At 46.8% G+C, this 25,081-nt stretch overlaps 1 protein-coding gene across 1 annotated transcript in view; it reads right to left on the bottom strand.

Annotated features, from left to right (window-relative positions):
- CPNE9 (copine family member 9) overlaps window positions 1-25,081 on the bottom strand; it is a 124,487-nt gene that overhangs the window by 57,400 nt on the left and 42,006 nt on the right. Inside the window, exons 5-8 of the mRNA XM_068251485.1 lie at window positions 22,425-22,500; window positions 13,999-14,052; window positions 5,156-5,217; window positions 1,238-1,284 (exon numbers count right to left, since the gene is read on the bottom strand). Of these exons, the coding sequence (XP_068107586.1) occupies window positions 1,238-1,284; window positions 5,156-5,217; window positions 13,999-14,052; window positions 22,425-22,500 (239 nt within the window). The remainder of the gene's footprint in view (window positions 1-1,237; window positions 1,285-5,155; window positions 5,218-13,998; window positions 14,053-22,424; window positions 22,501-25,081) is intronic.

Genomic DNA, 25,081 nt, shown 5'->3' with positions numbered 1-25,081 from the left:
TGCTGCCTGCCCACACACTGCAACACTACACAGCAATTTCTCAGCATGTAATCTATTGGAAATCATTCTGCCGACGTCCCCTGAATGTATATGTTGCCCCCCCCCATGTGCAGTGTGGAAAGCTCACATGTCCACCGCCACCAATCCTGGCCACCTCCGGTGTACCAACTGACACCAGGTGCATGTAGTGGCGTCGCTACATGCACCTGGTGCCATGTGGTACAAGTGCTCGTGGTGATGGTGGACACCGGAGGAGGTCAGGATTGGCAGCAGTGTGACAGGTGAAACTTTGACAATGCACACGAGCCAGGGGGGGGGGGGGGTTCGGAGGCTAGGGTGAGGGGGAAGAATACAAATATACTTGGGTGACACCGCTGAGGGGTCCGTGGATCAATGCGATATTGAACGCGCTTGCTGTCGCGTACCCGATGGAACCCTTCTGGCTGAGATTTTCCAGTATTCCTGATCGATCCTTCGAACAATTTTGGCTAGAAATAAATTGAAAGATTGATATGACCGCCATGTTGCACCTCCAATTATCTTCCCATTCCATAAATGTTTCAAGCCAGAAGGTCGATGGGCCCACAATATCGAGCAATGTATGAGCAGCCTTACACTGACTGTAATGTATTTTCCTGTCTGCATACCTTGAACTGCCTATTACATTATCATGCAAGATGACCGCTTCCAGGATTTTGGCTGGTAACCGGGGGTATACTGTCATTCTCACACAAATGACATTACTTTGCATCGAAGACAAGTAGGATAACTATTGAGAGACAGGTTTTCAAACTGTAGGCTATACCAGGCGGTGATCTCGCTTTCACACTTTCAGATATACATGATTCTATCTACAAAGATGTACTTGCTCTAGATATCCCTCTGATGCTGCTACTGTATATAGCTTCTTTTCGCAGTGCCGGCGACGGTAAGCATGTAAACGCATCCTTCAGATCAGTTTGCAGCTTCTACAAATAGACTTTAGTGTGGCACGTCGTACAAGAGTCATCCCGGCAGCCTCATTAAACGTGGAGCAGAGCGATCACCATCTGCACAGCCTTCTACTGAACTCGCCCTCCACGGGCAACCTGCCCCTCTGCGTTATCATAGCAACCCACTCTCCCCTCCAGCAGATCCTTGTTATTCCCATAGCCGGGAGACTTGTTCCCACCATTAATTGGAGAAAGTAACTGGGAGGGAGGAGGCAGATGAGGAGGAAATACTTCCTCATACTCACCGTTCGAAGCTGTGAAATCAATGGCCACTGTGAAGTTTAATTGCGTCCTACAGAGGGAAAGAAAAAAACAAGTGAAGTAATTGCGGAATCTTCTCCCTCCTCGCGTACCGTCTGTGATGTGACAGCTGGTTCATTTGGCCGGGTATCCTCAGCAACTACCTGAATGTCATTTTAAGTGATGGATAGAAGTGCAGCATTTTTATATGCCGTATTAAGGCAAACCTGAAGCGAAAATAGACTTATGAAATAATGAATTATTCTCATATGGTTTTCCAGTACTGGAAGAGTTAAAAAACTTCAGTTGTTATCTATGCAAAATAGCTTCTCTGAGCTCTCTGACTCAACTTGGGTTGATAACAGTCCTGTTTTCTGAAGCACTTAAAGAGACACTAAAGCGGAAAAAAAATGATGATATAATGATTTGTATGTATAGTACAGCTAAGAAATAAAACATTAGGAGCAGAGACATAAGTCTAATATTGTTTCCAGTACAGGAAGAGTTAAGAAACTCCAATTGTTATCTATGCAAAAGAGCCACTGAGCTCCACGACTTTCAAAGTCGCAGAGAGCTCTGTCTTCTAAAGCTTGTTATCACAACTGTCAGTCACTGTATCTTATTTTTCTCTTTAGTTGGACATTTCAAAAGTTCACTAGCCTGCTCTGTAAAATCATTTAGAATGCTGAGTAGTGTGTAAACTGCAAATATTAGTAATTAGAAGTAATTCCCCTTTGTTTACCTTTGTACAGCGCTGCGATCTCCTGCAGCGCTGTGCAGCTGACACTCGGCTGTCCCCCGGGAATGGCTGGCGAATGGAGCCCTCTCATAGGCTGATGCCTATGAGAGGCAGAGACGAGTGCCGATCGCCTCCCTATGGCGAACAGGACGGCACGGGGGGAGGGAGGGAGAAGGAGGAAGGGAAAATCCCCTTTCTTATTAAAAAAAAAAAAAAAAGAAAGAAAAAAGAGCAGCGATCAGATACCTCTGGCAGAGTGTCCTATTAAGGAGGACAACAAAAGGAGGTAAAAATCAGGTGTGTGCTAAGTTGCAGGGCTGTGCAGTAACCTGACCAAGCTGCACAGCCCTGTATTGTGAAAAATAGCCTGGTCTTTAGGGGGGTGTAAGCCTATGGTCGTCAAGTGGTTAAACAGCCGCGAAACACCGAGAGACAGCATGAGATAAGGTTTTACTGCAGTAAGGTTCATTATTTCTGCTTTGTTTTATAGCTTAAATGATACCTGAACTGACATGTGACATGATGAGATAGACGTGTATGTACAGTGCCAACACACAAATAACTATGCTGTGTTCCTTTTTTTTCTTTCTCTGATTGAAAGAGTTAAATATCAGGTATGTAAGTGGCTGACTCAGTCCTGACTCAGACAGGAAGTGACTACAGTTTGACCCTCACTGATAAGAAATTCCAACTATGAAACACTTTCCTAGCAGAAAATGGCTTCTGAGAGCAAGAAAGATATAAAAAGAGGAATTTTCTTATCAGTGAGGGTCACACTGTAGTCACTTCCTGTCTGAGTCAGGACTGAGTCAGCCACTTACATACCTGATATTTAACTCTTTCAGACAAAGAAAGGAAAAAAAGGAACACAGCATAGTTATTTGTGTGCTAGGCACTGTACATACACACGTCTATCTCATCATGTCACATGTCAGTTCGGGTATCCTTTAAAAGACAGAGTGTGGTTTTTAAAACAGCGAATGTGACAGTGTGATGCAATGTTGTAAAAAAAAAACTATATCGCTGAAAATAAAAACATGAGACTCTTTTCTTTGCTACTAATGTTCTATTCATTCTCCGTACTACAGATATAATTCATTATATCATACACATATTTTTTTTTTTCGTTTCAGGTTTGCTTTAAAGGAGCTCATGGGATAAGCAGGGCTGTGTACAAATCACCAGATCTGATGGTGTTTTTTATAGACTAGCGTAAAAGTGGCCACTGTGGAGCCACTGAGATCAGCTGGAGAGGCCTCCGCCTGCGCTGGGACAGCCATCAACTGCTGCGGAGCTGACCGCTAATGTTTTAAGCTGTTGTCATTTGTTGCCGCAAACTGCACGCCATGTGGAATTGAGCCAATCAAAATCAGCATCTACAGTGGGATGGGAAAGTTTGGGCAACCTTGTTAATCGTCACGATTTTCCTGTATAAATCCTGTCTCCTATATGATATATTTAACTGACATTTTGTATCGTAACAACTAAAGATTTTTATAGAAAAATCATGACGATTAACAAGGTTGCCCAAATTTTCGCATCCCGCTGTACTAAGATTTTAAGCTGCAAGCGATTTGTAACAATTTCAAAAAATAAATCCCTCCTGAAAAACAGAATAACTTCCTGTCCGTTTTATTGGTCTAAATCCAAGCTGCATATCATTTACATGAAATTTGAATGTAAGGAGAAATTATTTGCATCTTATTGATCACCCTGAGTAAGGCCACATACACACATCAGACTATAGTCTTTTGAAAATGAAAGATCACAGACCAATTTTACCCCCTTCCATGTAGTATGAGAGCTATACCTACCCGGGCTATTCTATGGAGCTGAACTTCCCATCAGATAGAAATCTTTGCAAGATGCTGCACACAAAGATGCTGTACACATGCAACAGATCAGTATCTGCAAAAGATCTGTGCCTGCAAAAGATCCATTCCTGCAAATTGCATCCATAGTCTATGAGATCTGCAGATCCTCATACACACCTTGTTTAACTGACATTCATCTGCAGATCAGACAATCATCTGCAGATCTGAAAATCCATCTTGGTGGATCTGATCTGCAGATCTCAGTCTGTTAAACAAGGTGTGTATGATGATCTGCAGATCTCATAATCTATGAATGCATTTTGCAGGAACGGATCTTTTGCAGATACTGATCTGTTGAATGTGAATGTTTGTGTGCAGCATCTTGCAAAGATTTCTGTCTGATGGGGAGTTCAGCTCCATAGAATAGACGGTGTAGGTATGGCTCTCATACTATATGGAAGGGGGTAAAATTGGTCTGTGATCTTTCATTTTCCAAAGACTTTTATCTGATGTGTGTATGAGCCTTAAGAGATCATCTGAAGTGAGAGGTATATGGATGCTGCCATATTTACTTCCTTTTAAGCAATACCTATTGCCTGGCTATCCTGTTGATCCTGTGCCTCTAATACTTTAGCCAGAGCCCCTGAACAAGCATGCAAAAGATCAGGTGTTTTTGACATTATTGTCAGATCTGATGAGATTAGCTGTATGCTTATATCTGGTGTTATTCAGACACTACTGCAGTGAAATACATCAGTAGGGCTGCCAGGCAACTTGTTTTGCTTACAAGGAAATTAATATGGCAGCTTTCATATACCTCTCACTTCAGTTGTCCTTTAACTGAAACATGATCAGGGCTGCCAATCTGTAGGCCCCATAATAGGCAAACCTATCCCCCCGCCCAAAAAGCCAGCATCCTCCACAGAATTATGGGTTCTCTTTGGAAAAAAATATTGTTAGCAGAGGTGTACACCTTCCTAACAACGATCTAAACTCAGTCCTTGACATTCTGGAGCCAAAATGCCTCTTTTCAGCAATATATTAAAGCAGAAAAATAGATATTAGGAAATTAGCCGTAATAAGTGATATATAACTATTTATCTACCTTACAATTTCCCCTTAACCCCTGAATGCTCAGTCAGGGCTGATAAGAAGCAGGCTAAACAGAGAAGAATGAAACAGAGAGCAGGGTAGGTGTTTTCTCTAATGTTCCCACTGATATTTTTGGTAAAATACACGAGGGTACTTCGTCTCTGGCTCACTTTAAGTGGTTAAACGGTGACGCTCGTCACTGACATGTATCCCCTGCTGTGATGTGGGTCTCTGACCTCTATCCAGCCTAACCAATAGAAGCTATTTGTAGAACTCACCCTGCTTTGATGTAGTCGACAAATGTGTATTCCGACTCAGCTTTGAAGGACAGAAGCGTCACCTGTAAGACAACACAAGTCAGGGAAGCCCAACTAAGCCCGAAAATTAACAATGCAGATTCCCAAAGCAATCATGTCAATTAGTGTAAATGATAAATGAGTGGAACGGGGATCTGCTGCTGCCTGTAGGAGGTAAAGGAGCAGTTCTTTTGATGCTTCTGCCGTATTTGCCAACCTGCTGCCAACAGGGCCGCTTCTAGTTACAATGGGGCCACTGGATAAAATTAACCTGGGGCCCCCCAATTTGCCATGAATGGTATTAGTTGCCATTCTCCCCAGGTTGAAGAGCCGCTTCCAGGCCTCCCCCTAACTTTACAGTCATCCCCTGCAGCGTAGCGACTCACCTGACCCGGCTGGCGCGCCCCTCCCTTACTCTGTGTGTTCCCACCGTCATCCTTGCAGGGGCGCCTCTCCTCCATGACCCCACCCATGCTATTACATAATATGCCGCCAGGTCACTGAGAAGATTTGGCCAGCTGGGATGAAGACAGGGAAACAGCACAGGGGATTTGGGCGCAGCTGGCGCCACCATAGGCCATAATAGGAAGTACGTCTGTAGTAGCAGTCAGTGAGTAACTTGGGTGAGGTCAAAAGACGGAGCTTAAGTTACTTGTAAAACACTGTAATCTGTCCGCCAGCAATAGCTGGAAGCTGAATTACATCACTCCCCCACTATCCATGGCGGCCTGGAGGGGGAATAGTAATTAACGCCACCGGGACTTGTGCAGGGTAAGCCGTATATCGGCTGTATCCTGCACCCAAATTTCCCAGCAGCAGATTCATAGGTATGCAAACCAGAGGGCAGAAAGGCACATACATAGAGAGGAGGTGGGGCTAGTAGAGAGAAGTGCATATTTAAGGGGCGAAGTAAGGAAGAAGTAGCAGAGAAGAGGGAGAGACTGGAATAGAATAGCTTAGTGTAGAGTTGATGCTGCCCCCTACAGTCTGCTGCCCTGAATAACGTAATTCAGTCCGCTTCATGGTATGGCCGCCCTGGCCTTGGGGCAATTGCCCAGTTTGCCCCTATGGAAGCACCAGCCCTCGCTGCTTGCAGAGAGTTCAGATTGGGGACGGGGGCTTCAGGGTCGTGCATACGAGAAGGTTATTGATGGACGTGATGTCATCACAACCTTGGAGACCAGAAACTGATGTAGATGAAATGGGACCCTAGGCAAGATAACAGTTTGTCCCATCCGCTAGTGATCACCTGGCTTTTTTTTTAGTAAGGTTTGGTGTGTGTGTGTGTGTGGGGGGCTAGCTTTCCCCAGGACCTACACTCTCTCCAGGCCCTAGGTAGCTGCCTAGGTTTGCCTTGTGGATGATCCGGCTCTGATGGAGACCTCAACAGACCAAAACTACCTACAGACATGACCCTCAAGCTAGGTAAATGCGTTAGGCTGTCTTCAGCAGACTGTTGGCCAGAAAGGACTTGCATGGAGAGCTTTAGGGCCCATTCACACTTGAAATCGCTCAACGCTAATGCAAAACGCTGAGCGTTTTTCTGGCGTTTTTTCCTAGCGATTTTTCACTGTATAGAGAGCGTTTTTCCAGCGATTAGCATTTTGCGATTTCTAGTTCAATTCAAATATTTTTATTGAATCGCTAATCGCTCCAGAATCGCTCAGAAAGCGCTGCATGCAACGCGTTTGCGTTTCAGCAAATCGCTAAACGCTTAGATGAGAACACTTCCATATACTTTCATTGTGCACACGTTTTTCAAATCGCTAGCGATTTTCAGCAAAGCTGAAATCGCTCTGAAAACGCACAAGTGTGAATGGGCCCTTAGAATGTAGAACCCTTGCTGGTCAGACGTGCTGTCTGGCTATCAGTGTGTTCAGCTCTATGGAGAGGGCGTGGCTGTTTGCAATGACAGCTGTGTGCATGGGGGGCAGAACTACAAGTCACCCCAACAATAGCGATGTGACAACAGAGAAAGACATCATTAGAGGTTATTGGTAGTGAGAGCTGCATGTGCAGAGGATTAGTCCTAGATATACATTTTACGATATACTTTTTTTTTCTTTAATAAAATGTAATTTTTGACCTTTCCCTTAAAAGTCAAGCTTGGCCTTTCCCCTTCCACTTCTGACGCTTCCAATAATTGGCTCCACTAAACTACAGACTGCTTAAGAGCTCTACGCTCTCTAATTTAAACGTTAAGTGCGCTTATCATTACCAATTCCGACTTCTGAATAGTTCTAAAGGTGGCCACACACGATACAATAAAATGATCCGATTTTACGGCAATGCGATAAAAACGATCGGATCTCCTGAAAAAATCAAAAGCTTTTTTTTCATTCGACTGAAAAATCTGATCGGATTTCCTGTTTTTTTTCGATTTTTATCGAACTGGAATGCCAGATATTTTTCTTCAATCTTTCTAAAGATTGTATGGTGTGTCTAAAGGTAGCCACACACCATACAATTTTTTAAAATATCTGTTCAATTTAAGAATTGCAATCAATTTTTCTGACTGATTGTAACATTTCAAAAATATGACCAATGTACCACACACGTATCTTCAATTTTTCCTCAATTATGATAAAAATGATTGGAAACTCTTACAAAATTGCTAGGGTGTGTATATTAAATTGACACACACCATACAATCTTTAGAAGGATTGAAGAAAAATATCTGGCATTCCGGATCGATAAAAATTGAAGAAAACGGGAAATCCGATCTGATTTTTCAGTCGAATGAAAAAAAAAGCTTTCGATTTTTTCAGGAGATCCGATCGTTTTTATCGAATTGCTGTAAAATCGGATCATTTTATTGTATAGTGTGTGGCAACCTTTAGATTGTCAATTTATTAACCTCCTTGGCGGTAACCCCGTGTGTGACACGGGGTAAGCCGCCGGAGGGTGCCGCTCAGGCCCTGCTGGGCCGATTTTAATAATTTTTTTTTTGCTGGACGCAGCTAGCACTTTGCTAGCTGCGCCAGCACTCTGATCGCCGCCGGCCCCTGCCCGATCGCCGCTATCTGCTGCGGCGCGGGCCCCCCCCCCCTCCAGACCCCAGCGCTGCCTGGCCAATCAGTGCCAGGCAGCGCCGAGGGGTGGCCCGGGACTCCCAATGCCGTCCCGACGTCAGTGACGTCGGTGACGTCATCCCGCCCCGTCGCCATGGCGACGGGGGAAGCCCTCCAGGAAATCCCGTTCTATGAACGGGATTTCCTGATCGGAGATCGCCGAAGGCGATCGAAGCGGGCGGGGGGGTGCCGCTCAGCAGCGGCTATCATGTAGCGAGCCCTCGGCTCGCTACATGATTAAAAAAAAAAATTTTTTTTAAAAAACTGCTGCGCTCCCTCCTGGCGGTATTTTTCATACCGCCAAGGAGGTTAATATACACGCCCTAGAATTTTCTCTGATTTTCCAATCACTTTTATCATAATTGGGGACAAAATTTAACATAGGTGTGTGGTACATTGGTCATATTTTTTAAATGTTACAATTAGTCAGAAACATTTATTGCAATTCTTAAATTGAATAGATATTTTAAAAATTGTATGGTGTGTGGCCACCTTTAGGCCCTCCTCCCCCCAATCATACAGACGCGCACTCCCTATTTTTACAGACCTGCATATACCAGGGTTATATCAGCTTTAGGTTTTATGCTGGTTACACACGATGCGTTTTTTTGTTCAATTTACCGTTCAATCAATTTTTGATTCGTTTTTCCGCTCGATGTCCGCATCGATTCTTATAAATTTCCATTCACTTCTATGAGAAATCGAGTGGTAAAACTATCAAAAGTAATATCCGACATGAAGGAAATAATCAATCGAACGCATCTACTAGAGGACATGATCTGCGCATGGAGGAAAAACGTTTTAGCCATTTATTTAGGAAAGGGTTCTTTACAGTAAGAGTGATTAAGATGTGGAATGCATTGCCACAGGAAGTCGTTATGGCAAACTCTATACCTGCATTTAAAGGGGGCTTAGATGCTTTCCTTGCGTTGAAAGACATCCATGGCTACAATTACTAGGTAATGCCTAATGATGTTGATCCAGGGATTTTATCTGATTGCCATCTGGAGTCGGGAAGGAATTTTTCCCTTTAGGGGCTAATTGGACCATGCCTTGTAAGGGTTTTTTCGCCTTCCTCTGGATCAACAGGGATATGTGAGGGAGCAGGCTGGTGTTGTACTTTGCACTGGTTGAACTCGATGGACGTATGTCTTTTTTCAACCAAAATAACTATGTAACTATGTAACTATATACTGACAGCAAGAACGCAATGTGTGTACCTAGCATCACACTGTCATGCCTGGTACACACCATGCAATTTCCGGTCAGATAGACGGGTCAAACGGAGTATTTCGGACACTTTCGATCTAATTTCCGACCAATTTTCCGATCATTTCTACACAAAATCAATCAGAAAAACAATCAGAAATCAGATCGGACCTGTTGGAAATAATCGATTCGAAAATTGCATGGTGCACTAGGCATAAAGCAGCATTGCTGAGAGGGTCCATCTGAAAATGGCGCCTGCGAACAATGGCGCACGGTGTTGCCGCTAATCCATTTGACGCTTATCGCTATTTAACGTTAAAGCCTTATCACTATTTTAACGTTAAAGCCTTATTGTTATTTAGCGTTAACACACAGAACCCTCTCTGTACCTATCCCTAACCCCTAACCCCCCCCCCCCTGGTGGTGCCTAACCCTAACCACCCCGCTGGTGGTGCCTAACCCTAACCACCCCGCTGGTGGAGCCTAACCCTAACCAGCCCCCTGGTGGTGCCTAACCCTAACCAGCCCCCTGGTGGTGCCTAACCCTAACCACCTCCCTGGTGGTGCCTAACCCTAACCACCCCCCTGGTGGTGCCTAACCCTAACCACCCCCCTGGTGGTGCCTAACCCTAACCAACCCCTGGTGGTGCCTAACCTTAAACACCCCCGGGTGGTGCCTAACCCTAATTACCTCCCTGGTGGTGCCTAACCCTAACCACGCCCCTGGTGGTGCCTAACCCTAACCACCCCCCTGGTGGTGCCTAACTCTAACCACCCCCCTGGTGGTGCCTAACCCTAACCACCTCCCTGGTGGTGCCTAACTCTAACCACCCCCCTGGTGGTGCCTAACTCTAACCACCCCCCTGGTGGTGCCTAACCCTAACCACCCCCCTGGTGTTGCCTAACCCTAACCACCCCCCTGGTGGTGCCTAACCCTAACCACCCCCTGGTGGTGCCTAACCCTAATCACCTCCCTGGTGGTGCCTAACCCTAACCACCCCCCTGGTAGTGCCTAACCGTAACCACCCCCCCTGGTGGTGCCTAACTCTAACCACCCCCCTGGTGGTGCCTAACTCTAACCACCCCCCTGGTGGTGCCCAACCCTAACCACCCCCCTGGTGGTGCCCAACCCTAACCACCCCCCTGGTGGTGCCTAACTCTAACCACCCCCCTGGTGGTGCCCAACCCTAACCACCCCCCTGGTGGTGCCTAACCCTAACCACCCCCCTGGTGGTGCCTAACCCTAACCACCCCCCTGGTGGTGCCTAACCCTAACTTTCACAGTGTTACATTAAATCCATTCACCGTTTTGCAGTTAAATAACATCTGCAGTTTGGCTTATGTAGGGAGTTATTGATAAATAACGTTACTGTGCGCAATAACGTCTGCTGTTTGGCATATGAGCGGCGCTATTGATAAATAACGTTACTGTGTGCCGCTTTTCTTCTTTTTATCCTGTGCGCCATTATTATGCAGTACTAACGATAAATAGCGATAAGCGTATCTTTTTAATGCGGCGCCATTTTTATGTATAGGCGCTGTGCGCCATTATTCACTGATCCGTTGCTGAGAATCTACCTGCTGATCTTATAGGTTCACCTGCCTCTCTCTGTAAAGCTCTCACTGTGTCCCCTGTTGACTAGATTAATCCCATAGCTGTGATCTGTGATCTGTACATCAAGCCTGACGATCTGTGATCCGGGTCCTGACAGGAAATAGATCACCATTAGCACCCATCAGACCTGATATGTGGATAACAGATATCTGACTAAAGGTGGCCATACATCTGGCAATTTTTCTGCCGATCGACCACCTGACTCGATGATTATTATTGAATCTGATGAAAGGTGGTTTTGCAACAAGCATGTCTGATTAAGGAATCAGCCAATTTCAGGCCAAAATTGGTCGTATGTATTGATCGAACATTGATTGGGTGCGCGGCAGTAATGGCGTGCGATCTCACAACCGACAAACATGATGGAACCATAAACATGGGGAGTTAGGGCCAGTCTGGGGAGCGCTTCTTCATAGAGGCAGAGCTTTCTGCAGTAGCTCTGCCTCTTCGCGCGTTAATCCCGGCTGATCGCCGCCTCTCCCCGCCCCTCTTAATCTCCCTTCACTGAGAGGGGCGGGGAGAGGCGGAGATCCGCACGGCGATTGACGCGCATGGAGGAAGAGCGGTAGCTCAACGCTCTGCCTCCATGCGCAGCAAAATCCACGACCAAGAAAGTCGTGGATTTTGCAAGGGGGATTTGGAGGGTATAAACCCCTCGTTTTGCCGCCGGATAGCGGTGGTTTAGCAGGGCTTATGGTGCTTAAAATGAATACAAGTTAAAAAAAGAGAATTCGCTTCAGAGTCTCTTTAACCTCCTTAGCGTTCTGGACGAGCTGAGCTCGTCCAGTAACGCCGGAGGGCACCGCTCAGGCCCTGGTGGGCCGATTTGAATAATTTTATTTTTTGAAACACGCAACTACCACTTTGCTAGCTGCGTGTTTCTCCGATCGCCGCTGCTCACGGCCGATCCCCGCCGCCCCCCCCCCTCAGACCCCGTGCGCAGCCTGGCCAATCAGTGCCAGGCAACGCTGAGGGGTGGATCGGGACTCCTTGTGAAGTCACGACGTCGATGACGTCATTCCGTTCGCCGCCATGGCGACGGGGGAAGCCCTGAAGGAAATCCCGTTCAGAACGGGATTTCCTGATGGGCATGATCGCCGTCGGCGATCGGAAGGGTGGGAGGGAGGGGGGAATCATGTAGCTAGCGCTAGGCTAGCTACATGATTAAAAAAGAAAATTAGGTAAAAAAAAAACAGGGTGGTTAAGCAGAGTGGAGCGATCCGGGAATCTGCTGCATGCTGCAGGTTCTCGCCCTCCCCTCTCCCGCCCGCCGTCTCCTCCAATACACTTCCGCATTCGCAGAAATGACGTGAACGGGAGCGTAAGTGATGTGTAGCCGCATCGGCTCCCATTCGCAAATGGAAACGAGCCCTTACGCTAATGTGACGCATAAAGTAATGGTGTTGTTTGGAAGGAAATAAATATGGCAGCCTCCATATCTCTGTCTTACGCCATTCCTTTAGATTGTAAGCTTGCAAGGGCAGTGCTCTCTCACCCTTTGGTGTCTTGGAATTTGTAATTCATTTCATAGCTTGCGCTCTTTTATACATTTTATTCATCATATTACATCTGTCATTGTCATCATCAGTTCTGTATTTTGTACAAGTGCCCATATTTGATGTATATCATTGTCTGTATCATTATGTAGCCCTTGTTGTTTTCCTACTTTGTACAGCACCACAGAATATGTTGGCGCTTTATAAATCAATAATAATTATAAATAACATCCTGGGGGTCTCAGATTTCTTCAGGGGGGACATCAGATAATACATTATTAAGGAGGAATGCTGGGCAGATGTCACGTTTATGTTATAATTGCCCATATACTTTTAGGTGTGTTTTAACTCTGACTTTAGCCAGAGCCGGACAAATCCAAAAGGCCTGTGAGGCAGGTGCCAAGGGCCTTCTAGGTGTTCAGGGGCCTGACTGCCATCATTTCTGATCCCCATTCCTCATCTTACCTCACAAAAGAAGGTGGCCAGCAGCGGGAGACAACTATGCTACCTTGCCTAGGGCCCTATATCATATTAATCCTTTCTTTGATGTCAGCAGCCTGTACCGCTGGAAGTGCAGATCATTTTCACATGCAGTTTTCAATGACAACACGTTTTCACAATGTAACCAAGAGAAGTGGCAGCGCTTCCCAAGACAGGCAGCATCCGAATGACTAGCAGCATAGAGGTACTGAGCCTAATTATATGCAGGGAACACGACTTGCATTCAAAACAAATGTCAAACAAGGGAGGGTCCGCACAGTGTCCACAAAAAATGAATTATTTTATTATGGACGCATCCAAAGTCATATCATACAACTGACATGTTTCGAACCTAACTAGTTCTTAATCGTAGCTACCTTGTTTGACATTTGTTTTTGGATTGGCTGTCCTGGTCCTGGCACTGTCCTGAAACGGAGTGAGCGGTTTCCATACATCCTTTTTGTTCCTGTTGCATTCAAAACAGATGCACCAAAATTAACATAATGGAGGATGTTAGCTTCCAAAAACAGTTTGCATGCTGAGTGTTCCGTACTGGACCCTTCCACCGCGATGAGGCCATACTCCATGGAAGAGACCCTAACCTCTAATTACAAAACAAACATAGTGTGAACCTGGGGGTACCTGGCCACAAAAAGGTTTACATATTTTATTAGGGTAACGGAAGAATTGGCAACGCTCCTGATCCAGATCTCATCTGAAATGACTACCAACAGGGGTGTGCAGAGCCAAAGTTCTCCTGTACTTATGCTCTGCTCGTGTTGCCTGGGTTTTCGGCAAGTTTTGCTTTTAGTGCGGAACATCCAGTTTGTTTCCCAACGGATACCCAAACAAGACAAGCGGCCCTGCGGCGCAGTGCGGGGGAAGCACAGTAATTTGCTAAAGGTCATCGTTTTTAGCAAAGACATAGCTGGAGTCCATTAGAAACTCACTCACCGTCCCGGAATTGATGTATTTCTTCTTTTTGCACTTCTTTTTCGGATTTAATACCTAAAGAAAGAGGAATGACATGTCAAGGATGCCCCTCCTGTTGCTGCCACCTCGGCGGCATTCATCTTCATTAGCCGAGCTCCTCGCCCATTCATCACCGAAAACCGCGGCCGCATCCCGCCAGACCTCTGGACCCACCGTCACAATTAAAGTGACACATGTAGAGCAGCGCTGCAGAATAATGGCTGCGGCGGCGGCGGGCGAAGGGAGCGCGGTGACTCATCCAAACTAATGCTAAGCGCTCGCCGCCCGCGTACTGATAGAGGCAGCTGCACAATAAGGAATATGAGCAATGATATCACTACAAGTATTACATTACATGCATAAATGGGAAGCTAGTGGCTGACTTCTGTCTGCTGGGGGTGATTTATCGAGATGAGAGCAAAGGAAACGGGAGCAGGGGTGGGGCAGCTGCCCAGAGCAGCCAATCAGGCTTCAGCTGTTAAAGAACCACTATCGGTTAAAATTGTAGAATTTTAAAAAACATGTCATATGCAGTAAGGAGTATCTCTCTCCCAGAGTAGAATACACTATGGGCCTGATTCACAAAGCGGTGCTAACAGTTAGCACGTTAGTGAAAAGCCCTTTATCACGCCTAAACTCTGTTTAGGCATGATAAGTTTAGGTGTGATAAGTTTAGGTGTGATAAGTTTAGACATGATAAGTTTAGGTGTGATAAGTTTTTAGGCGTGATAATTTTAAGCACCAACTGGGTTAGCACCGCAGTGCAGAGCTGATCAAAAGTTTTGCGCTTTGGTGCACTTTGCATAGAGTTTAATGGCGCTGCTTTGCGTGCGGGACTTTGCGCGCGATCTAAACTTATCATGCCTAAACTTATCATGCCTAAACTTATCATGCCTAAACTGAGTTTAGGCATGATAAAAATGGTTATCACGCCTAAAGTCTTTAACTGGGTTATCACCGCTTTGTGAATCGAGCACTATACATTACTTTTCTCCTATGAAGCTGTCACCTACAGTAGGTAGGGAAATCTGACAGGCTTTGGATACGTTCATCTCCTCATGGGGCCTGATTCACAAAGCGGTGCTAACAGTTAGCACGCTGGTGAAAAGCCCTTTATCATGCCTAAACTCAGTTTAGGCATGATAAATGTAGGTGTGATAAGTTTAGGTGTGATAAGTTTAGGCATGATAAGTTTAAGCACCAACTGCGTTAGCACCGCAGTGCACAGCTGATCAAAAGTTTTGCGCTAGCAAAGTCTGGTGCGCTTCGCATAGAGTTTAATGGCGCTGCTTTGCGTGCGGGACTTTGCACGCTATCTACACTTATCTAAACTTAGCATGCCTAAAATTATCACACCTAAACTGGCTTTTCACCAGTGTGGTGCAATGGTTATCACGCCTAAAGTCTCTAACTGGGTTAGCACCGCTTTGTGAATCGAACCCATGGGGCTTGATTCACAAAGCGGTGCAAAGTGTTTGCACGCCAGTGAAAAGCCCCTTATCACGCCTAAACTCACTTTAGGCGTGATAAGAAGAAACTCGCGCGAAGTTACCGCGCGTACGCGCGTAAGTGCGCGCGCAGCACCCGACGCTTCGCGCGAAGCTCCCATTAAACCCTATGGGACTTTGCGCGCGCTCTCACGCGCGAACGCGCGGTAACTTCGCGCGAAGAGCAGGAAAAAGCGGTGATAACTCAGTGGTGAAAAGGTCATCACGCCTAAAGTCTTTTAGGCGTGATAACTGGGTTATCACCGCTTTGTGAATCGAGGCCATGGTGTACTTAAGGAACAACATCTGCACTACAAGATGTCAAGGCGTGCAAGTACAGGAAAATCAAATCAGAAATAAATAGAAGAGGAAAGCAACCTGTACATATACGCTGCACAACCATGGAAAATATATAAACAATCAATCTTTATTGAGCCACAGAAAACACATGATTAAAAACACTTAAAAATCCATCTCCTCATGGGGAAATTCTCAATATTTCATTTATTCTTTACAAAAGCACTTCCTGGAAAGGGTGTATACAGAGATGCCGGCTGGCTGGCCTCCCTAATCCCTTGAGTGCTGTTTTGGCAGTTGGACAGAGCAAGTGCAGATCAGTAATTGCATTTGAAAATAAAGAAAAGCCAGAGAATCCCCCATGAGGAGATGGCAGATTTTTATTACAACTGTGAGTAATAGCAACACAAGAAAAAAGACATTTATAGTGCATTTTAGTACATTTTATTCTGAATCAAATGTAGATTGTATATGTATTCATACACATGTACGGTATGTTACACGTTTTCGTGATAGAGGTCCTTTAGAAATAATTATTGGGATTAGTGGCTTTGAGCAGCTGCTCCACTGTTGTTCACTTTGCGCCTGTCTAGACAAATCAGCCCCTTTGTAGTTTTACTACCATCTTTATTCTTTCGATGACAATTTAGTCGATTGGAAAAACGTTTTTTTATAATCGGTTGGACAGGGAATACAGATATGTTGAGGATAAAATAATAATCACAACATTTTATTTCCGAACACATTCATCTGATCGCTCGGGCGATTCCTCGCTGAAAACTGAACCGTTAGCGGGACCCTTAAAGCGGAACTAAAAACTACCTGAAAAAAATGAGTCTCACTTACCTGGGGCTTCTGCCAGCCCCCTGCAGCCGACCTGTGCCCATGCCGTTTCAAAACGATCCTCCGTTCCCCCGCCGCGGCTCACTCTCACTTAGCGCTTTGGGTGTCCACTGCGCCTGTGCGTCCCTGGCCGCACTCGCCCTCATGCACGCTCCCATCGCCGGGAGCATACTGCACAGGCGCAATAGAGATTTTCCCATACTGCACCTGCGCAGGACGCTCCTGGCTACGGAACACGTACGAGGATTCGCGTGGCCTGGGCGCAGTGGACGTCGACTTAGAAGTTGGCTTCCACTGCGTGAAGTGAAAGTGAGCCGCGGCGCGGGAACGGAGGATCGTTCAGGACCGGTGAGGGCACAGGTCGGCTGCAGGGGGCTGGCAGATGCCCCAGGTAAGTGAAACTCTTTTTTTTAGGTAGTCTTCAGTTCCGCTTTAAGGAAACGCCAGCGCTCGATTTATGTTCTGTCACCAGCAACAACTGGCTTTCGGCTGTACAACCGCTGAATGTCTGTCCACAAATGAAACACTGATGTGGAAGTATTCCCGAATTCTGCTTGGTGGCATTGCCTATTAGCGCCTAAACCAACACCGGAAAGTTTCTCTACATTCCCCATTCCTCCCTCTAAAGGTTTGCTTTAAACCTGAAGCAAAAAAACAAAGAAAACAAAAACAGAAAACCCCAAAACGTATGATATAATGAATTGTATGTGTAGTACAGATAATGAATAGAACATTAGTAGTAAAGAAAAGAGTCTCATTATTTTTTATTTTTAGTTACATAGCTTTTTATAACATTGCATCATACTGCTACAGTTGCAGTTTTAAAACCACACTCTAGCCCAGGCATGGGCAAACTCGGCCCTCCAGCTGTTACGGAACTGCAAGTCCCACAATGCATTTGCCTTTATGAGTCATGACTGTGGCTGTCAGACTCCTGCAATGCATTGTGGGACTTGTAGTTTCTTAACAGCTGGAGGGCCAAGTTTGCTCATGCCTGGACTAGCCCATTTGCAATTAAGTTTTTCTCTTGAGATTTCTCCCAGGCGATAATTTTTGATCTTCTGTTTAAAAAAGCTTTTCACCAATTTGCAATTGAAAAAGTACTAAAATGTAGTATAAAAAAAGTATTATCAAGATTATTGCATATTTTCTTGCTTGCTGGGGATTTAAAATGTATTTTATTGACAAGGGGTGAAAATATCACCTAGGAGAAATAATGACCCTTTGAAATTCCCTGCAGTAAAACCTTATCTCAACCTGTCTCTCACTGTTTCTTGGCTGTTTAAGTGCATCAGAAAACAGGACTGTATTCCTCCCAGTGGGTCAAATAGCTCAGATAAGCTCTTTTGCATAGATTGAAGTTTTTGTAACTCTTCCTGTACTGAAAAACAATGGCCTCAATTCACTGAGCTTATCTCCTGTCTTTAATAATGTTTCTAGAGTTGTTACCATGGTGATAAGGCATGTCGTATTCAGGAAACATTTTACCTCAGGCAAACCTAAAGTTAACTCTTCTGTCTTTAAGTTAACTCTTCATTCCTTAAAATAACTCCAAAATTCTAAAGTTAAAGACAGGCTGTTAATTAACTGCATGTGAAACTAACTACAGGTGAGGTAACTTAACTACAGAGGAGGTAACTTATGCCTAGTACACACTAGCAATTTTGATGGATCAATCATTGGTCAATTTTACCACCTCCATGTAGTATGAGGGCCAAACAGATTTTCAATTCTATGCAGATTATATAGGTAAATGGTCATACTACATGGAGGTGGTAAAATTGACCAATGATTGATCCATCAAAATTGCTAGTGTGTACTAGGCATTAAGCAATGGAGAGATAAGATAACTCTCTCACTGTGTGGTGGCAATTTATCTCCAGCATGATCTTAGTGAATTGAGGCCATTATAAGACTTTTTCTTTGCTACTAATGTTCTATTTCTCAACTGTAATACACATACAATTCATAATCTCAGAAGTTTATTTTCTCTTCAGGTTTAAATAGGAAACTGGAGATGAGTACAGCCTGCGCTGGATAAAAGAAGATGTTATCCGCACAGAAGAGTTATTTCATCCGTAGTTAGTGCCAACCACAACAACCCGAAATGAAGCACAGAGGAATTCTCCGAGTGACTTTCCGGCGCGGAATCTCATGGAGACGGTCGCCGGGGAGGATGAGACGCGGATAATACGTTTAGCTTCACTGCACAAACCTCTGTACTAACTGAAAGTAATGAGTTACTGAGCTGATTAATCCTCTCATCTGTCACTTTGCTCAGATTAAACCTTCCGATAAGTACATCCATCGGTACCCAGAGCTCGCAGCCCGCGTCAATATCACCAGCAATGTCAAGCAGTCCCAGAGGAGTCTTTACCTTCTCTAGCTGCGGGGAACTACAAGTCCCAGCATGCACTGACAGCCCTAGACCACCAGTTGTCTTTGGAATGTTGTTAAAGAGGAGCTGTCAGCCATACTATCTCAGAAAAAACACCACATATATAAATAGATAAATACTTGCTCTACTTACATAACATGTATTACACTGTCCACGTTTTTATTTTAGTGATTTTTCTACAGTAAAAAACGAGAAAATCCTTCTTGGCATTTCCCATTTCAAGCGTGGCTATTTTGAAGCCAGTTCTGATTTAATTTCCTCCCTTACTCTCCTCTGCCTGATTGTGTATGCATAGTCCGCCCTTCACTATAGAAAGTGCATTGTCTCAGCATGAGAAATATTGGCCAATCAGAGAGGAACAGAGGTGTGGGAGGAGAAAACAGGAGGGAAAGAGGCTTCAGCCAATCAGGCTGCATTAGTTGAGTCTGAGGGGAAGTACAGAAGCAAAAAAGGACAACCCAGCATGCCCTGCAACTTCCTTTTTGTGTACCAAATTGTGTGTGTACCAAATAAGAGTCAGGTAAACTGGGGAACGATCATTTATCAACAAGAAAACTAATAGAGATTTTAACTTTTGGATTGCCTGGTTAGCATCCTTATTACTTTTACCAGATAAAAATAAAGAAATGATTTTTGATTTTATGCCTGACAGTTACAAAACAAAACACATACTCACCTATAGAGAGGGAACGCTTTGGGTCCTATAGAACCTTCCCATTCCTCTTACGGTCCCTGGTTCCAGTGCTGTTAACTCTTTTAACAGTATTCGGCTGATTGCTCCAGAGGAAGACAATCAGGTCTGTACTGCACCTGCGCTAGCTCGCTCTCTTACGCACTCACGCATGCGCAGTACAGAGCTGCCACGTCTTCAGGAGCACTCGGGTTCCCGAACACTTCCAAAGCCCCCCACGGCGGCAGTTTCCAACGAGGTGACAGCACTGGAACAAGGGGAATGTGAGATGAGTGGGAAGGTTCTATAGGACCCAGAGCCTTCCCTCTCCATAGGCGAGTATCTGTTTGTTTATTTTTAGTTCGATTTACATTGGCTTTAAACTAGAGAGTTTTCTTAAGGTGGACCTGAACTCTTGTACTAGAGAGAAGGAGAACACCGATAAATCCACCTGGTCCCCCGTGTGTGTGTGTTTATAGAGAACAGCCTGTCTTATTCTCCCTTCTCAGTAAGTACTTAGCTAGTGTAATTTGAGCTCCCAGCTGTCTGTCGAGTTGAGAGCTAAAATGTAAATGCAGGAGTTTAACCCTTTCTGTGCTCCCAGCACACCAGGAAGTAACTACACTGCAGCATCTTTGAAGGAGCTCTATAAGCTGTAACAAGGATATGTTTTTTTTTCTGTAAAGGTTATTATGCTGTTGTTTATCTTTTAGCGCAGAGAGGAAGTTCTGAGTTCAGGTCTGCTTTAAAGTGGAACTCTTGCGCAGGACAGAAGGGAAACATAGAGAAATGCACCCTGTATGTATTTAGAGAGTTTAGCCTGTTTAATTCCTCCTCATCTGTGACTGATCACCACTGTAATTTGATCCTTCAGCTTTGTCAGCTCACCTGTCCTGATGTCCCTCCAGGCAGATGATCGCTCCGCCTCCCCCTCAGAACGAGCCCCGATGATTTTTTTCAAAGCGTCGCCACGGCTCTGTGCACGCCCACCTGCGTGGCCACGGCCTGCCCCTAGCTTGGCAGCCGTGGCCTGATTGGGGGCTGCCGAGCTGGGGGTGGGCCGAGGCCATGCAGACAGAGGTTCCCAAAGACCTTTGCCAGTCTTCGGAAACATGGCAACTGCCACACTGCCGAAGAGGGGGGCGGAGCATCACCTGTTCCTTGAAGATGTCAGGACAAGCACGTATTTACCTTTGTACTCCCCCTATCCCTGCTCATTCACACAGAGCCTGCAATTGATAGGCTCTGTGAATTAGACCTCAAGTCCTCTTTAACCCTCCTGGCGGTATGAAAAATTCCGCCAGGAGGGAGCGCAGCAGTTTTTTTTTTTTTTATATCATGTAGCGAGCCCAGGGCTCGCTACATGATAGCCGCTGCTCAGCGGCATCCCCCCGCCCGCTTCGATCGCCTTCGGCGATATCCGATCAGGAAATCCCGTTCAAAGAACGGGATTTCCTCGAGGGCTTCCCCCGTCGCCATGGCGACAGGGCGGGATGACATCACCGACGTCAGCGACGTCGTGACGTCATTGGGAGTCCCGATCCACCCCTCGGCGCTGCCTAGCACTGATTGGCCAGGCAGTGCACGGGGTCTGGGGGGGGGGGTGCGCGCCGCAACGGATAGCGGCGATCGGGCGCGGGGTGGCGGCGATCGGTGTGCTGGCGCAGCTAGCAAAGTGCTAGCTGCGTCCAGCAAAAAAAAAAATTAAGTAAATCGGCCGAGCAGGGCCTGAGAAAACCTCCTGCGCGGCTTCGGGGTTACCGCCAGGAAGGTTAAGAGACACTGAAGTGAAAAAAAATATATGATATAATGATCTGTATGTGTAGTACAGCTAAGAAACAAAGCATTAGTTGCAGAGACATAACTCTAATATTGTTTCCTGTACAGGAAGAGTTAAGAAACTCCAGTTGTTATCTATGCAAAAGAGCTATTGAGCTCCACGACTTTCAAAGTCACAGAGAGCTCTGTCTTCTGAAGCTTATTATCTCAAGTGTCAGTCACTGTATTGTTTTTTTTCTCTGCAGAGGACAGTTCAAAAGTTCACTAGCCTGCTCTGTAAAATCATTTAAAATGCTGAGTAGTGTGTAAACTGCAAATATTAGAGAATGATGCAACGTTATAAAAAGAAATCTGTATAACTGAAAATAAAAATATCAGAATATTTTCTTTGCTACAATTCATTATATCATAATATTTTTTTTAGCTTCAGTGTCTCTTTAACAGACTCTAAATGTTAATTCTATCATTTAAATTGATATATTTCTTATTTTAAAATGTTAAAATAAAGGAGAAGTAATGATGATAGATAGGACAAGTGTGGTCTAAATGATAAAATGTTGTCTTTTGCTTCTGAATTATTTCTGATATCAGTGACTAGGGGAGTGGCAAGGGCGTGGTTAGGGCATGTCTTGAAATGTCCCTCTTTCGTATCTCAAAAGGTTTGTAGGTATTGTTCTCCTGCTGACAGCTTCTAAAGGACAGATACAAATGAACATGTAAAAAACACGTCATTTCTATTTCTCAGTCCAATAACAACTGATGGAATTCTCCTCCGCATTCTGCCAGGTACAAACTGACAGGAGCATTTAACACTAGCAGCCATATACACGTGTATCGGCAGAGCTGAGAGCTGGCTGAGAAGAGGATCGCTGCGGTCATTGGGGAGCTCAGAGACATTACAGACAAGCAATGGCTACACACACAGAACTCTCACCTCGTATACGCTGAATTGACTCTGTCCTCTGGATAATTCTCTGTAGCTCGTCGTGAATTCCCCAATGAAGTCATGGCTGGAAAATAACAGTGAAGTAACGTGTTCATTAATGCACTGTACCCACTGCGAGGCTGAGGATGCCAGCAACAAAATGTCTTGTTTAAGCCTTAGGATGATGCTGGTGGGTTTAACCAGCCACTGGCAGCTTATATTTCCCAAGGGCTATTACTGCCAGTCTGATCATCTACAGATGGCTTGGTTGGCAGAAGTATAGATTTTTTATGTAGCTGGGATGAGTCTGGCCTAGACTGAGGCTGGAATACAGCTACCTAAGCTGAGGCTGAAATGATACTGACCTAGGGTGAGAATGGAATAGGGAGGCCTATGATGAAGCTGGAATTGGGCTGGTCTAGGCTGAGGCTGGAATCGGGCTGGCCTAGGATAAGGCTGGAATTGGGCTGGCCTAAAATGAGGCTGGAATGGGACTGGCCTAAAATGAGGCTGGAATGGGACTGGCCTAGGCTGAGGTGGGAATAGGGCTGGCCTATGCTGAGGCTGGAATGGGGCTGGCCTAGGCTGAGACTGGAATGGGGCTGGCCTAGGCTGAGGCTGGAATGGGGCTGGCCTAGGCTGAAGCTGGAATGGGGCTGGCCTAGGCTGAGGCTGGAATGGGGCTGGCCTAGGCTGAGACTGGAATGGGGCTGGCCTAGGCTGAGGCTGGAATGGGGCTGGCCTAGGCTGAGGCTGGAATGGGGCTGGCCTAGGCTGAGGCGGGAATAGGGCTGGCCTATGCTGAGGCTGGAATGGGGCTGGCCTAGGCTGAGACTGGAATGGGGCTGGCCTAGGCTGAGGCTGGAATGGGGCTGGCCTAGGCTGAGGCTGGAATGGGGCTGGCCTAGGCTGAGGCTGGAATGGGGCTGGCCTAGGCTGAGGCTGGAATGGGGCTGGCCTAGGCTGAGGCTGGAATGGGGTTAGCCTAGGCTGAGGCTGGCATAGGGCTGGCCCAGGCTGAGGCTGGAATACTGTTGGTCTAGGATAAGGCTGGAATTGGGCTGGCCTAGGCTGAGGTGGGAATAGGGCTGGCCTAGGCGGAGGCTGGAATAGGGCTGGCCTATACTGAGGCTGGAATTGGGCTGGCCTAGGCTGAGGCTGGAATGGGGCTGGACTAGACTGAGGCTGGAATGGGGCTGGGCTAGACTGAGGCTGGAATGGGGCTGGCCTAGGCTGAGACTGGAATGGGGCTGGCCTAGGCTGAGGCTGGAATGGGGCTGGCCTAGGCTGAGGCTGGAATGGGGCTGGCCTAGACTGAGGCGGGAATAGGGCTGGCCTATGCTGAGGCTGGAATGGGGCTGGCCTATGCTGAGGCTGGAATGGGGCTGGACTAGACTGAGGCTGGAATGGGGCTGGCCTAGGCTGAGGCTGGAATGGGGCTGGCCTAGGCTGAGGCTGGAATGGGGCTGGCCTAGGCTGAGGCGGGAATAGGGCTGGCCTATGCTGAGGCTGGAATGGGGCTGGCCTAGGCTGAGACTGGAATGGGGCTGGCCTAGGCTGAGGCTGGAATGGGGCTGGCCTAGGCTGAGGCTGGAATGGGGCTGGCCTAGGCTGAGGCTGGAATGGGGCTGGCCTAGGCTGAGGCTGGAATGGGGCTGGCCTAGGCTGAGGCTGGAATGGGGTTAGCCTAGGCTGAGGCTGGCATAGGGCTGGCCCAGGCTGAGGCTGGAATACTGTTGGTCTAGGATAAGGCTGGAATTGGGCTGGCCTAGGCTGAGGTGGGAATAGGGCTGGCCTAGGCGGAGGCTGGAATAGGGCTGGCCTATACTGAGGCTGGAATTGGGCTGGCCTAGGCTGAGGCTGGAATGGGGCTGGACTAGACTGAGGCTGGAATGGGGCTGGGCTAGACTGAGGCTGGAATGGGGCTGGCCTAGGCTGAGACTGGAATGGGGCTGGCCTAGGCTGAGGCTGGAATGGGGCTGGCCTAGGCTGAGGCTGGAATGGGGCTGGCCTAGACTGAGGCGGGAATAGGGCTGGCCTATGCTGAGGCTGGAATGGGGCTGGCCTATGCTGAGGCTGGAATGGGGCTGGACTAGACTGAGGCTGGAATGGGGCTGGCCTAGGCTGAGGCTGGAATGGGGCTGGACTAGACTGAGGCTGGAATGGGGCTGGGCTAGACTGAGGCTGGAATGGGGCTGGCCTAGGCTGAGGCTGGAATGGGGCTGGCCTAGGCTGAGGCGGGAATGGGGTTAGCCTAGGCTGAGGCTGGCATAGGGCTGGCCCAGGCTGAGGCTGGAATACTGTTGGTCTAGGATAAGGCTGGAATTGGGCTGGCCTAGGCTGAGGTGGGAATAGGGCTGGCCTAGGCGGAGGCTGGAATAGGGCTGGCCTATACTGAGGCTGGAATTGGGCTGGCCTAGGCTGAGGCTGGAATGGGGCTGGACTAGACTGAGGCTGGAATGGGGCTGGGCTAGACTGAGGCTGGAATGGGGCTGGCCTAGGCTGAGGCTGGAATTGGACTGGCCTAGGCTGAGGCTGAAAATGAACTGGCCTAGGCTGAGGCTGAAACAGGGCTGGCCTATGCTGAGGCTGGAATTGGACTGGCCTAGGCTGAGGCTGGGATACTGTTGGCCTAGGCTGAGGCTGGAATGCTTTTGGCCTAGGCT

This window comes from Hyperolius riggenbachi, chromosome 9 (assembly GCF_040937935.1).
Source record: "Hyperolius riggenbachi isolate aHypRig1 chromosome 9, aHypRig1.pri, whole genome shotgun sequence".
NCBI classification, from domain to species: Eukaryota; Metazoa; Chordata; class Amphibia; order Anura; family Hyperoliidae; genus Hyperolius; species Hyperolius riggenbachi.
This window is presented reverse-complemented; position numbering and strand designations above follow the sequence as displayed.